Source organism: Pelodiscus sinensis, chromosome 7, assembly GCF_049634645.1.
Source record: "Pelodiscus sinensis isolate JC-2024 chromosome 7, ASM4963464v1, whole genome shotgun sequence".
Lineage (NCBI taxonomy): Eukaryota > Metazoa > Chordata > Testudines > Trionychidae > Pelodiscus > Pelodiscus sinensis.
In genome coordinates this window covers 39,935,979-39,951,710 of record NC_134717.1, presented here as the reverse complement: position 1 = coordinate 39,951,710, position 15,732 = coordinate 39,935,979, and the positions used below count along the sequence as shown (strand labels likewise).

Here is a 15,732-nt window from a genome sequence, read left to right as displayed (position 1 = left end):
TGAAAATGGCGATCGGGGCTTTCTTGCGCAAAACCGCGTCTAGATTGGCACGGACGCTTTTCCACAAAAAGTGCTTTTGCGGAAAAGCATCCGTGCCAATCTAGATGCTCTTTTCTGCAAATGCTTTTAACGGAAAAACTTTTCCGTTAAAAGCATTTGCGGAAAATCATGCCAGTCTAGATGTAGCCTGTGGCTTTATGAGTGGGAAGATTTTTTTTAAGATAAAGTATTTTTAATTTTATCAGGTGTTCAAATACTAGGGTGGCAATACTTTAAAAGAAAACAAAAGTGGGCATAATAATAATTGCCCTGTGAGGTTAGTGTGTATTTATTTCAATTATTGAATGTATAAAATATCATGACATCCAGGTGCATGGCATGCAAAAGACAAGCAATATTAAATTAAACTCCCCATGATCAAAGTACAGAAATTGCACATCATAAAAACTTCTGAAGCAATGATCTATACTCAACCAAATTAGAGATGTTAAAATATGTTTATTTTGGTAAACATATATCCACTTAATTTTTCAGCAGGTACTTGTATGGGGAGAGGGAGATTGCTCTGCCAGAGCAGATGTAATGACCTCCATGGAGCTGCCTCCCATCCTCTTCCCCTGAGTTGTTGCCTCTCTGAGATAGCGGGTGGGGGGGACAACAGGCAGGAGCCAGTGCTAGCAGGCAGGAGCTTAAAAGCTGGCTCCCCATGTGCACCAGCCCCTATGGAGCTACTTGCTCCTCTTCCCTGCACTGCTGCTAGAGGCTCATACGTTAACCATTTATGTTTACATCCCTAAGGCAAATGCAGTTTAACAAAAGTTAAATCTTGTATATGCTCCCAGAGATGTGACAGAATACATTTATACATCAAAACATTTCTAAGAATGATACCTGAGTCAGAAGGTTATGGGTTCAAATCTTTCATGTAGACTGTATTCAGTATTTTATGCTGTATTGTAACTACTTTGCTGCAATCTAGGGATCATAATACATTGTAAGATAGTTAAAATGATCTTTTTTTCTGACCATCACAGACAGCTGTCCATTAAAGATCTCATATCACACTTCTGAAAAGTGTAATAGATAAATCCCTAATCCCGGTCAGTATTCTATCTCAAACTTTTTGCTTAGTTTGTGCGGGTGCTGTTTGCCTCAGTGCACTGTAGTACCCAAATCATGGGTTAGTACTTTTGGAGATCCTGGTGAGAAAACTATCATATAATTATATTTTTCTAGACTGACCTGAGATGTTTGTACCCCTCCCCCCTCCAAAGAATCCATTAGATTCCCTACCAATTTTTTTCCACTCTAAAAGATGTATAGGATCATATTCCTGAATTGTTTAGACTAAGTTATTGGAGCAATTGAGAGCCTCCCACTTTGCTCCTGGCAGCTTTTCAGTACAGGAACAAAGGAATGACCAGGTCTCCAACTTGAATCTTTGGTATTATAGAGCATTATTCTACTCCTAGAGCAGTAGAGATAATGTCTTCTATATTTTGTATGGGGATTTGAAAGTGGACTAGCAAAACATTTTAACAAATCAATCAACTTGTGACAGTAACTAAACAGTAAATGTTAATAGCCACATTCAAATTATTAAATATTTTACTTGAAAATCAAGTAGTCCATAGAAGTCTTGTATTTCTTAGTCCTCTTAGCAATGTGACAAAATCTTAAGCACGGTTCCCTCCAGGGGTTAATTAATACAAATTAATCTTTTTATATTTCTTATTGTCCATAGGAAGTGTATTTTGTAAAAATGATTTGAAACCTTTATGACAAACAATACCTGCTGAATATTTATAAAATGAAATTATGTAATATACTGTCACAGGTGGATTATAATAAATACATTGCTGAAGAGATACTCTGTACTGGTATAGATACTGTATTTGCTTATCTGTCATGACAGATGATATTCAGATCATGAGATACTGTATACACAGACACAACCATGTGAACGCATAGCACTAGGAAGACTGCCAACTACTTCCCATTTATTAAGCTCAGGATCATACTTCTCAATACTCTGCAGATATGTTCCTTTTGAATAGGAATATCCTCCTGTTACATAGATGCATCCATTCATGACAACTGCACCACATTCCATCCTTCTTTCCATTGTATGTGCCATCTCCTTCCATTCATTTTGTTCTGGATCATAGCAGTCGGTGATTGCAGTCTGTCCACCCACAATATAGAGCTTGTTTTGTAAGGCAATGGAACACAATCCATATTCTTCAGAAAGAAAAGGAAAATAGTTTAATTTAGAATAATAAATCTTAAACAAGCAGTACTAGTTAGTTGGTGAAACTGCAGCTACATGATAGATACCGAGTGTCACAGTTTCAGAGTAACTGCATCAGTATTCCCCCCTCTATGATCCCTCAAAGGCATCCAACAGGCCTGTTCATGGGTGGAGGAGAGGCCAAAGGGAATAGTTACCCCGGGGCATGGCTACTGTGGCAGCTGGAGCCCTGGGCACTTTAAATCCACACCAAAGCACTGTGCAGCCTCTCTGGGCAGCTCTAAGGGATGGGTGGGGAGACTGTACTCCAGGCAGTGCTAAGTACTGTGAAAGGGGTAGTGTGGTTTGTAACTTACTTTTAAATCATCTTCTGTACCTAATGACTGGAAGATAGCTAATGTGATGCCAATTTTTAAAAAAGGCTCTAGAGGTGATCCTAGCAATTACAGGACAGTAAGTCTAATCTCAGTACAGGGAAAAGTGGTTGAAACTATAGTTAAGAATAGAATTGTTAGACACACGGATGAACATAATTTGTTGGGGAAAAGTCAGCATGGTTTCTCCAAAGAAAATCATGCCTCACCAATTTACTAGAATTCTTTGAGGGGATCAACAAGCACATGGACAAAGAGGATCCAGTGGATACAGTGCACTTAAATTTCCAGAAATCCAAAAACTAGGTGACTGGGCAACAAAGTGGCAAATTAATTTTAATTTTGATAAATGCAAAATAAATCCCCACTATACATATAAAATGATGAGGATAAAATTAGCTGTTACAGCTAAAAAGAGAGATCTTGGAATCATTGTGGATAGTTCTCTGAAAACATCCACTCAACATGCAGCAGCAGTCAAAAAAGCAAACAGAACATTAGGAATCATTAAAAAAGGGAAAGAGAATAAGACAGAGCATATCTTAATGCCTCAGTAATAATGCACGCTATGCCCACATCTGGAATACTGCATGCAGATGTTATCACCTTATCTCAGAAAAGAGATCTTGACACTGGAAAAAGTTCAAGAAGGGAAACAAAAATGATTAAGTGTATGAAACAGCTGCCATATGAGGAGAGATTAATAAGACTGGGATTTTTCAGCTAAAAAAGAGAAGACTAAGGGGGGATACGATAGAGGTCTATAAAATCATAGTTTGTGTGTAGAAAATAAATAAGGAAAATTTATTTATTTGCTCCATAAGACAAGAACTAGAGGTCACCAAATGAAATTAATAGGTAGCAGTTTTAAAACAAGCAAAAGGAAGTCTTTCTTCACATAATGCAAAGTCAACCTGTGGAGCTCCTTGTTTTGAAGGCCAGGTCTTCAACAAAATTCTAAATTAAACTAGATAAATTCATGGATGATAGGTCCATTCATGGCTATTAACCAGAATGGGCAGGAATGGTGTCCCTAGCCTCTGTTTGTCTGAAGCTGGGAATGGGCAACAGGAGATGGATAACTTGATGATCACCTATTCTGTTCATTCCCTCTGAGGCACCTGGCATTGGCCACTGTCAGAAGGATTCTGAGCTAGATGGACCTTTGATCTGACCCAGTATGGCTCTTCTTATGCTTCTTTCATCAGAGGCCCCACCAATTCAGTGAGCATGAAGCCACCTCCCTACACCTGGCCCCGAGGTCCAATGTGGGTGTCAGTAGAGCACAATGTATCTGCAGGTATCTGCTTCATATCTCCCTGCAGGAGAGATTGAATTCCGGTCCTACCCAGCCTCCCTTCCTGTTCGCCTGTTGAGCACTGACATATGGAACCCCCACCTCACTGTTAAAAAGGACAGCAGCATCCACAAGTGTGGAAATCCAACAAGTAGCTCCAGATCCCCCTGCTCTCTTCGCCCCGCTCTCTTTCTGTATCAAGGAACAAAAACAGCAGTGCTCAAAAGAGACTAATAATAAAACAGAAACTATGACAACCCCTCAACTTACACACACACTCTTCCCCCGCTACTGCCTGCCTCTTCCAAGCTCGACCCGGCCCCTCCTTGCTCATCTGTGCTCCTCTCAACTCCATTCTCCAGTTTTTTTTGTGCGGATACAAGTAAACTCAGGATCATGGATTGCAAATGGGAAGGGGAGTTGAGCCTGGAGGACGCGGATTGGATGAAGATCCACATTTTTGTAGCCATGTTCCCCTGGCACCCACTTACATATTTAAGCTGCCAGCTATCATCTCTCTTAGGTGGAGATCTGTGTCCCTCCCCTCAAATAGAAGTTTTAAGGCTACACAGTCCCCTGCCATATACTCATAGACTCATAGACTTTAAGGTCAGAAGGGACCATTATGTTCATCTAGTCTGACCCCCTGCACAGTGCAGGCCACAAAATCTCACCCACCCCTCCTAGAATAATCCTCTCACCTATATCTCAGATATTGAAGCCTTCAAATACTTTGAAGACCCCAAGATGCAGAGAATCCTCTAGCTGTGATCTGTACCCCATGCTACAGAGGAAGGCGAAAAACCTCCAGGGCCTCTGCCAATCTACCCTGGAGGAAAATTCCTTCCCGACCCCAAATATGGCGATCAGCTAAACCCTGAGCATGTGGGCAAGACTCATCAGCCAGACAACCAGAAAGTTCTCTATAGTAACTCCTATCATCCCTCCATTGACCTATTTCCCACTGATAATGAATGGTCAATTAGTTACCAAGATCATGTTATCTCATCAAACCATCCCCTTCATAAACCCATCTAGTTTAATCTTGAAACCAGATAGATCTTTTGCCCCCACTACTTCCCTTGGAAGGCCGTTCCAGAACTTCTCTCCTCTAATGGTTAGAAACCTTCGTCTAATCTCAAGTCTAAACTTCCTACTAGCCAGCTTATATCCATTTGTTCTTGTGTTCACATTGGTATTAAGCTTAAATAATTCCTCTCTCTCCCTGGTATTTATCCCTCTAATATATTTAAAAAGTACAATCATGTCCCCCCTCAGCCTTCTTTTGGTTAAAGTAAACAAGCCAAGCTCCTTGAGTCTCCTTTCATAAGACAGGTTTTCCATTCATCGGATCATCCTAGTGCCCTTCTTTGTACCTGTTCCAGTTTGAATTCATCCTTCTTAAACATGGGAGACCAGAACTGCACACAGTATTCCAAATGGGGTCTCACCAATGCCTTGTATAACGGCACTAAAACCTCCTTGTCCCTACTGGAAATACCTCGCCTAATACATCCCAAGATCGTATTAGCCTTTTTCACGGCCATATCACAATGGCAGCTCATAGTCATTCTATAATCAACCAGGACTCGGAGGTCCTTCTCCTCCTCCGTTACTTCCAACTGATGTGTCCCCAGCTTATAACTAAAATTCTTGTTATTAATCCCTAAACGCATAACCTTACACTTCTCACTATTAAATTTCATCCTATTGCTATCACTCCAATTTACAAGATCATCCAGATCTTCCTGTATGATATCCCGATCCTTTTCTGAATTGGCAATAGCTCCCAACTTTGTGTCATCCGCAAATTTTATTAGGACACTTCCACTTTTGGTGCCAAGATCAGCGATAAAAAGATTAAATAAAATTGGCCCCAAAACTGATCCCTGAGGAACTCCGCTAGTAACCTTCCTCCAACCTGACAGTTCACCTTTCAGTATGACCTGCTGTAGTCTCCCCTTTAACCAGTTGTTTATCCACCTCTCAACTTTCATATTAATCCCTATCTTTTCCAATTTAACCAATAATTCCCCATGTGGTACTGTATCAAATGCCTTACTAAAGTCGAGGTAGATTAGATCCACTGCATTTCCTTTATCTAAAAAATCTGTTACTTTCTCAAAAAAGGAGATCAGGTTGGTTTAGCACGATCTACCTTTTGTAAAACCATGTTGTAATTTGTCCCAATTGCTATTAGCCTCAATGTCTCTAACTACTTTCTCCTTCAAAATGTTTTCCAGGATCTTACATACATATCATATACTATGATAATCTGTTTACAAACCTGTCTGCCTATGAGCCAGCCTCTGTACATTGCCTCTTCTCCAAAGGATGTGAACAGCGCATTGTCAGCAGTTACTGTTACCTCACAACTTTCTCAGTAAGTACATTTATTTTTAGGATAGAAAAGCATTACAGAACAAGCATAAAAATAATAAAAATTCCTACACACTTATTAAACATTCCAGAAATCAACCTTCTTCCACAACGGGAGCCTTACAACACTTTAGCAAGGATCACGTCTTTCTTTGGACAGAAGAATCCTGTCCATTTGCTGAGTCAAAAGGAAGCTCCCCAACACAGTATAAGCTCTACCAAAATCATTTTTGTTTTGTAGTATCTAGAAAACCCAAGCTATGGACTAGTACTTCTAAGGAGCTGTTTACAATCGCAGGAACTGTTAGCAGTCACCGCCATCTCTGTTTTCACTTCCTGAGCAGCTGTACTAACCCTCACTCAATAGAATTGCAAACAACCTCAGGCCTACAATGATACATAAAACAATCATAAACTTAATACACTATGGTCCCAAATAATACTGAATCTGGTTGCAATATAGATCACACTGGGATCTTGCTTCAAAAGTCCATTGAAGTCTCCAATGACTTTGTGACGAGGCGGCCCCCGCTCGTCCCTGGGGCGCCGCCGAACAGGCCTTGCTAGGGGTAAAGGGGGGGCCCTGCCGAGGCTGCGCGGCGTGCACGCGAGCCGCGCCGGGACAGGGACAGCTGACCGCCCCCCCCCCCCGAAGCGGTAACGCCGTGTCCGTCGGTGCTGAGACAGCGGGGGGGCGGCACCCCCCCGCCGTGAGTGACAGGGGAGCCGGCCAATGGGGAAACCGGACGGGCGGTAAGGGGAACGCCCGCCCGGTGACGTAAGGGGACGCGCGCGCCCGGCGGGAGATTTAAAAATGGACTCCCTTCCGCTCAAGAGGGAGGGGAGAGAGGAGTTGGGCGGCTGCCACGCGCAGGCCGGTTGCCAAAGGGGTGGAGGTCTGGAGAAACCACCCCCCTTTTCTTGAGCCCAGACCCGACAGTCCTCTAGGCTGGGGAGCTAGCCCAGCGCCAAGTGCGGGCGTACGGACGCCCGGCCGCCAGCCTGACGGACGAACCCAAGGTGACCACCCCGAGGAGGGGGGCGGAAGGGGCACCTGAGGAGGGGAAGGAAGTGGCCCAGGGCAGAGCTCATTGGAGCTGGCGGGCTGACGCGTTTCGGCAAGGAGCCCCGTCAGCCGGACCGGAGCTAAATATCTCCGTGTCCTTAGGGCCCTGGGCTGGGGCCCGTGAGTGAGGGCGGGCCCGGGCCCCCCTTTCCCTCCCCCTCTCCCACGGGAGGGGGAGAAGCGTTTGAGCTAGGCGCCAGCCGTGTGGCGTCATAAGGCACGGCCGACCACCAGAATCACTCCCGTGAAGGCGGGAAGACTGAACCCTGAGGGGGAACCAAGCCCACGCGGGGTGTGGGCATAGGACTCAGAAACGGGGCCGGGAAGGGCCCCCGTACAGACTTAAATTGACTTTGAATCAGATCTGGGTTCTGAAAAACCTCAACAACTTCCACTCTATCAGGTCTCAGAAAGACCAGATACCTACATTATAACCAGTGATTAGGGATGGTAGGTAGTGTGTAATTGAACAGACGTGTAACCACATTAATTTTTAGTGGTTACACGACTATTTGATAGTCCCCAGAGGTGGGGCCAGCAGCACTCCTGGCCCTACCTTCAGGGAGCCCCCTGCCAACCTGAGCTGCTGTCTCTCTATCAAACCGGCTTCCCATTGCTGCCTCCTTAAACATTGGCTTCCCAAGCAGAGTGGCTTCCATCTACTACCCTGTGTTGCTGCCTCTGATACAGAGACAGCAGCACGGGGTGGCACAGCCACTGTCCATGGGGGGTCCGAGATCCCCACAGACAGAGGCTGCTCCACGCAGCAGTCTCTATCCATGGTGCACTCAGGCCTCCTGCAGACTGGGGCTGCTGCCATGGAGCAGCCTCTGCGGAAAGCCAAGACCCCTTTTAAGCCCCACAGGTATGGCTCCTGTCTCCCCCGTCTTGCTGCCTCTAATATAGAGGCAGCAAGGAGAGGGGGAATGCATGTAGTTGACAAGATTAACTGATAAAACCAGGCTTATCGATTAATCATGTAGTCATCTACACATTGATATCCCTAGTTACAGAGAGTCTTTTTAAAAAATTGTGAAGCTGATCATTGGAAGTAGAGAGGGAAATCTATTCTATCCCTGTCTATGCAGGATTGTTCCCTTCCATTAATTTTCTTGTGTTTTATCCAATCTTGGTTGGATATGTTGAGGTTTCCACCCTGACTTTAGCAGACTATTCTACAGTTAAATCAATGTAGCTATCAAGAATTTCTCTTTATTAATTCCATTCCATGGAAGCAGTATGTTCTAGTGGATAGAGCACAGGATTCCCAGCTCTGTCACTGATTTACTGGGTGATCTTGGACAACTCAATTTTTTTTGGGGGGGGGGGGGCTTCTCACTTGGGTGCAGCTGATTTTTGTCTGATTTTTCTGTGAGACAGTGGCCCCTGACCCAGAAAAGATTCCTCACCCCTGCTCAAGACAACAGTTGATTGCAATGTACATGATCTGACCTCCTTTCTGAAATGCTACCAATAAAGCTAGAATTTAACTTTATTTCTAAAAATGAATATGTAGCCTCTGGAGCAAAATTAGCTTGAAACTTTCTATTCTGCCAACCAGCATCCATGAAAACTGCCTTTGCCAAATGCCCAAGAGGGGATGGAGTTTCTAGGAAAATAGTGTATTGTATCGATAATATAGTTCTTCCTTAGTAATAAATAAAATATTAATATATTAATTATACGCTTAATACAATTCTGAAAGGAACTAAGTCCTGATATATATACACTAGTCAGCGTAATTACCTGACTCATAGGTGTGAAAAATACAAACCCCAAAGGAGCATAGTTAAAAGGACCTAAATCCCTGTGTCAATGGAAGAATTCTTCCATCAACTTCTCTACTGCCTCTCAGATTACCTATGCTGATGAGAGAAAGCCCCTTCCAATCTGTGTAGACAGCATCTACACTGAAGTGGGACAGCCTTAAGACATTGTGATGATGAGGATGGAAACAAAATAGAATAAAATAGGATAGATCCTGATTCTAGGATTTCCTTTACATCCATTGAGCCTGCTCCTGTTCTTATTGAAGTCAATAGGAAAATGTTAATGAGTTGATTTTAATGAGTGCAAAATCAGAGCAACTGAGTTCAAATTTACACCTCACAGGCTTAGACAAAAGTAATGATGCAAATAACCTAAGTACCTTGAGAAGACGTTACCTTTGGGCATGTTTGAGCTCTTGTTTTCCCAGCTTATCTGGGGTGGGAGTTATGGCCCTTTCTTTTAAAAAGGATCAATGAAGTCAATATAAGAGTTTACCATTGACTTTAATTGGCACAGGATCAGGCCCTAAAAAGACAAAGCAGAGTGCTCAATGCAAGCAGCCACATTATAAAATCTAAATCTAAAAGACACACAGGCATGTCATGCAAATGTTACAAAGTCTGAGTACAGGGTCACTAATAAAACTTCACTCCTGCAAAGATGTGTGTAACTTGAGTGCACAGCTGTCAACAAGAAACCCATGCTGGAAAGATTGAAAATGAAAACACAACCAGGAGCATTTTCTCTAACAAAAGGGTTTCACAATAATAATTAACAACCAGATTATGCTGGTATTAATATATCCATTGGGAATCACTAAAACAATCATTTATTTTCTATATTGCCTTTAATGGTAACACCCTGTTACACTTTCGCAATTAGAAAAATGCCAATACACACAAATAAAACAAACAAAAAATAAGAACAATGAAATAACACTTCATCAATTCATACATTTGAGTACACTCAGGATACTTATTTAAAAAAGTTATTAAAAGTTCTGTAAAACTTGCATGTTCCCTTCCCAAACTGTACACAGGAAACAATTCAAAATGTGCATTAAAAAGTGATTTGATCATACATTTAGAATGTTTTCTCTGAAAATAACTCTTATTTTATGTTTTTATAATATATTAATGAGACAAGATCAGTGAGGTAATAGTTTTTTATTGGCTTCTATCAAGCTACACAGAGCTATTTTTCAGGTCTGGGGAAGGAAGCAGAAATTGTTTTATCTATCTTGTCTTGCTCATTTCTTGGGACCAGCACATCTATAACAGTACAACAAACAACTTTATAATATTTTAACCTATTTTATACATTAACATTAAATATTTATTTGTTGGCTTATTGATCAAATATTTTACTAGCTGCTAACCTTACAGTAGTGATTTACCATGCACAGCAGCACTTGAAGCTATTCTCTTTACAAAAGAATATTATCTTAGAATCATAGAATCATAGGACTAGAAGGGACCTCGAGAGGTCATCGAGTCCAGCCCCCTGCCCTCAAGGCAGGACCAAGCTCTGTCTACACCATCCCTGACAGATGTCTATCTAACCTGTTCTTAAATATCTCCAGAGAAGGAGATTCCACCACCTCCCTTGGCAATTTATTCCAATATTTGACCACCCTGACAGTTAGGAATTTTTTCCTAATGTCCAATCTAAACCTCTCTTGTTGCACTTTAAGCCCATTACTCCTTGTCCTGTCCTCAGAAACCAAGAGGAACAAATTTTCTCCTTCCTCCTTGTGACACCCTTTTAGATATTTGAAAACCGCTATCATGTCCCCCCTTAATCTTCTTTTTTCCAAACTAAACAAGCCCAGTTCATGAAGCCTGGCTTCATAGGTCATGTTCTCTAGACCTTTAATCATTCTTGTCGCTCTTCTCTGTACCCTTTCCAATTTCTCCACATCTTTCTTGAAATGTGGCGCCCAGAACTGGACACTGTACTCCAGCTGAGGCCTAACTAGTGCAGAGTAGAGCGGCAGAATGACTTCACGAGTTTTGCTTACCACACACCTGTTGATACAACCTAGAATCATATTTGCTTTTTTTGCAGCAGCATCACACTGTTGACTCATATTCAACTTGTGGTCCACTATGACCCCTAGATACCTTTCCGCCATCTTCTAAAGCAATGACAAAGCTCATGAAAACTTCCTGTCAAATTCTATATTCCACAGGGAAATATTTCTATTTACCTGGATGTGGACTTGTAGTGACTATGCTCCATTCATCGCTATCTGAATGGTAGCTCTGTATTTTGTCATAGGTGCAGCTTCCTCTGTAGCCATAGTGACCTCCAGTTACATAGATGACTTCTCGCAGGACACAGGCTGTAGCATTTCCAACACCTATTAATTGTATTAAATTCACAGCAAACCTTCAGATTCTGCAGAATACTCACTGCCATTTCCATCAATAAAACAAAGTTGAAGTTACTTAATTAATATTTTAGAGTAAAATTATACCTCTGGGTATTTAAATGAATGTGTAATAGAAGCGCTGACTGAGGGAACCCTTACAACATCTTATTTTATCAATGTAAGGCAACTAAAACAATAAAGCTTCTTACATATTTAATTGCATGTTAATATTCATCCATCCTTTCAGACCACATAAAAGCTTTGGGTAATCCTTATATTCTTTAAGTTTTTAAGAACTTAAACACTGAAAAGGAGGATCAGGTAAAATCTTTTATTGGAACAACTTCTGTTAGTTAGCAAGACAAGTTTTCAAGCTACACAGAGCTCTTCTTCAGGTCTGAAAAAAGTACTAAGAGTGTTACAGCTTGTCTCTCTCACAAACAAAAGGGCTATGTCTAGACTACATCCCTTTTTCGGAAAAGGGATGTAAATTAGATGTATCGCAATTGCTAATGAAGCGGGGATTTAAATCTCCCGCGCTTCATTAGCATAAAAATGGCTGCCGTTTTTTTCCTGCACGGAGCTTTGTCAGAGAAAAGCGCCAGTCTAGACGCTGATCTTTTGGAAAATAAAGCCTTTTCCGAAAGATCCCTTATCCTTATCATGAAATAAGGGATAAGGGATCTTTCGGAAAAGGCTTTATTTTCTGAAAGATCAGCGTCTAGACTGGTGCTTTTCTCCGACAAAGCTCCGTGTGGGAAAAAAAGCGGCAGCCATTTTTATGCTAATGAAGCACGGGAGATTTAAATCCCCACTTCATTAGCAATTGCAATACATCTAATTTACATCCCTTTTCTGAAAAAGGGATGTAGTCTAGACGTTGTTTCCTCACTCCCTTCTATGTAATATCATGGGACCCATATGGCTACAACAACACTGCATACATTAAAAAAGCACTGTCAAGTGTAGGATGGAAATTTAACTTACTTGAAAATTATTTTAATTTCACAGAGAATTTTAAATACCCTTTTAAAATAATCACTTCTTTAACAAGAAAAACTTCAAAGGGACTTCAGGTTACTCAGCACTGCTGTTTGGATGCAAAGTAATTACCATCCACTTGGAGCTAAAGTTAAATTATATTTTCATTAGAAAATATCATTTTCATTACAAAATTCATTTTCATTAGAATACAAACTGAATTAAAATATTATGATTGTTTTATTGGAATGCAACTTCTGGTTGCAAGAATCACTTTCTGAAGGTCCATTCAGCACAAGAAGGGCTGAAATTGTACAGTGACTTTTCTATGTCTTTGTATAGAAATATTGCTCAAGAGAGGGTAAAGTTAAACTGAACATACTGCCTGTAAGCTGACATTAGTGTTGATTGTTTCAATCCTGTAAGGAGCTCAGATGTTTGGATGTTACAAGTGGTTTGGCTAATAAAGACTTGAACTAAAACCTATTGAAGTTAACAGAAAAACTTCCATTTACTTTAGTAGGCTTGGATCAAGCCCTAAAAGTGACCGTGGAGCTTACAGGTAGCAAATGAAATAGTACAGACAATGACCAACCACAGGAAAAGTGACATACCTTTGATCATATTTGCAATGGGAACCCATTTCTTTTTTAAAGGATCATAGAATTCTGCTTCTTGTGCCGGAGCCCCTTTTCTGTAGCCCCCCAAAGCATAGACACAGCCGCTCAAGGTAACTGCACAATGATAGTACCTTGCATTAAGCATGGCACAGCCTTCTGTCCATTCATCAGTTTCACTATTATATATCCACATAGTATCAAGGGCTTCTATGTTGTCAGTTCTATAGCCCCCTGTTACATAAATGTTAGGTCCCAAACTAGTGACTCCATAGCTCTCCCTTGTATGATCAGGCATCTCGGTTCCCTGAATCCAAGCATAAGTTAAAGGATCCCACACATGGACTTCTGATAAAGGATGCCAGTAATATCCTCCAATAACATACATAGCTGCTGTGGGCCTTTTGAGAATGTCTTTTGGGTTGGTGTTTAATGCACTGTATATCAGAGACCTTATCTTGTTTTCATTAAGCTGGCATTTCTTCCACAAGCTTAAGGCTGATCTTAAATACATTTCATTTAAATCTATTTTAAGGCAGGTCAGCAGGTCAAAAATGCATTCAATTCTCTTCTCCACATCATGTGCTATCCATTTAACCACAGGGTCTATGGCTGCTGCTTCTTTCCAAATATTGAGATTCTCTCTGGAGAGAATAAACTGGAGTTTCTCATTGCTGATTTCTAGAAATTCTTCCTGCCTCCACACTTCTTCAAATCTTGATAACAATATCCTTCTAGATTCTTTCTCTAGCTCAGAACAAAGATGATGCTCTGCAAAGGAGTGCATCCCTATGCAGTTCACAATATCTACATGCCTTACCAGAAACTGCTCACAGGCTTTCTTTACAGACACAAACTGGAGGAGATCCGCAGCTTGGAGGAGAGTTTGAACATTTTTCTCTGTTATTTTGATCTGTGACGTGTATGAATAATTCACAAGAGCCTCCAGGATAGTGTCGCTGACCCCGGGAAGTTTGATCTGATTTTTAGATTTTTCTTTCATATCAGCAGTGAACATTGCCTTAAAATAATTGCTACACGCAGCTAAAACAGCTTTGTGGCAAAGGAATATCACACCAGAAGCACATTTAAGAGTAATATCAGTAAATAAGCCATCCCGGTAAAATGTTCTGAAAGCCTGCAGGAAATCCTCAGGGTGAGAAAGATCGTTGTAAATATAAGCGTAGTCCTCTTCCCCGCTCAGAGCCATCGCTGGAAAAATGTCAAACAAAAGGGGGCAGTTTTCAGTTATGCAAATTGCCTTGGCCAGTCTGCGCTAAATGTGTTAATGTCCATGTATAGTGCCGCTCAAGGCTGCAGTCCAAAAGGCAAAATATTTCCCAGGCACTAAGCAAAATCACATGCATTGTCAAGGATGATTTTATTCATGGCCTTATACGTATTCAAACATCCAGAGGGAGCTCGTGAACCCGATGCATATGGATGAGTTTCTTTCTCTTCTTCTAATAATGCTTCTCACCCTTTGCTGTCTGGTGCTATTCAGATTAATTGACTTCGTACAGTCAGCGCGCACCGATCTCTCACAACGCAAATACCGCACGAGAGAAGGTAACTAGAACCCCTATAACCTCACATTTTACAGCGAACTCCACGTGGAGTCCACGCCGCCTAGAGACCGAATTTCCAATTCCGGCGCAATGAGCGTGTAGAGCTGCTGCCCGCTTTAACGCGGACACGAGCTGGGAAGCATCAGTGGACAGCGCCGCTGAGTGGGGCAACTGGGGTGCGCAGGGAGCTCACAGGGGACGCGCAGGAGTGGGTGCAGCACAGCTCCTTAGGGCTCAGCCCACTGGCACAAGAGGCGCCCTTTTGCAGGCAGCCTCAGACCACGGCGTGGGCTTGTCCTGCTCTGGCTGCAGGAGCACGGCGGGAAACCTGCGCCGCTGCTGCGGCCCCCCCGGATCAGCAGCGCCGTGTGAGGCGGCAGAGGCCATTGGCGTTGCTCACTTCGGGGAAGCGGCAGGCAGAGCCTCAGCAGCCACCCGCCGCCTCCAAAGCACAGGCGGCGGCGCTTGCGGGGGATCTGCCTGCGCAGGCCGAGCGGGATAACGCCTCGCGCCCCGCCAGCGCCGCCAGCGCGAGACCGCTACTTACTGCTCCCTCTGAGGCGGCCGCCGGGGGCACGGTGACCTTGAGGAGGGGGCGCTGCCGCGGCCTGCCGGAGGGACGCGACTGCTGAGCGGAAGGGCCGCCTCCCTGCTCTGCCGCTTCCCGCGCGGCGGCGCCCCCTCGTCAAGGTCACCGCGCCCCCGCGAGGCGCCAGCCCCAGCTCCCCGCCAACAGCTGTGGCCCCTCGGGGCTCAGTGGAACGCAGGGGTGGGCGCAGGGCCCGGCCGCGGCAGCTTTCTGGGAACAGCAGCTCAGTGACCACACAGGACACCTAACCCAACATGTGGCTTTCACGCACCCCGCCCTGGCTGACAGCCAGCTCGTCTCCTGGGCTTGAGCCCCTGGTTTCTAGAGAGAAATCTGATGAGGTTCAACAAGGACAAGTGCAGAGTCCTGGATGAAACCCAAGCATTGTTACAGGCTGGAGCCAACTGGATAGGCAGTAGTTCAGCAGAAAAGGACCTGGGGTTACAGTAGATGAAAAGCTGCATAT

The 15,732-nt window shown here is 43.1% G+C and overlaps 1 protein-coding gene across 4 annotated transcripts; it reads right to left on the bottom strand.

Annotated features, from left to right (window-relative positions):
• Positions 1-478: 478 nt before the first annotated feature.
• KLHL23 (kelch like family member 23) lies at positions 479-15,340 on the bottom strand. Of its 4 annotated transcripts, none has more exons than XM_006118191.4 (4): positions 15,225-15,340; positions 13,107-14,321; positions 11,347-11,499; positions 479-2,241 (listed from the first exon to the last, which is right to left on the bottom strand). In XM_006118191.4, the coding sequence occupies exons 2-4, from the start codon at positions 14,317-14,319 to the stop codon at positions 1,928-1,930; spliced, it is 1,680 nt and encodes a 559-aa protein (XP_006118253.1). In that variant the 5' UTR covers positions 14,320-14,321; positions 15,225-15,340; the 3' UTR covers positions 479-1,927. The 4 variants fall into 4 exon arrangements, 2 of the variants coding, with proteins under 2 accessions (XP_006118253.1, XP_014426523.1); XR_001367892.3 differs by lacking the exon at positions 15,225-15,340 and adding an exon at positions 9,533-9,662 and having other exon boundaries at positions 2,105-2,241; positions 13,107-15,218; XR_001367893.3 differs by lacking the exon at positions 15,225-15,340 and adding an exon at positions 9,517-9,662 and having other exon boundaries at positions 2,121-2,241; positions 13,107-15,218.
• Positions 15,341-15,732: the final 392 nt, after the last annotated feature.

Bases quoted from the DNA above. Each gene is read 5' to 3' on its own strand.
- KLHL23 (XM_006118191.4), bottom strand. From the start codon at position 14,319: ATGGCTCTGAGCGGGGAAGAGGACTACGCTTATATTTACAACGATCTT. The intron at 11,500-13,106 runs GTATGTCACTTT...TACAATTAATAG, and splicing joins CATTGCAAATATGATCAAAG to GTGTTGGAAATGCTACAGCC. The intron at 2,242-11,346 runs GTAAATAGAAAT...TTCTTTCTGAAG, and splicing joins CACTACAAGTCCACATCCAG to AATATGGATTGTGTTCCATT.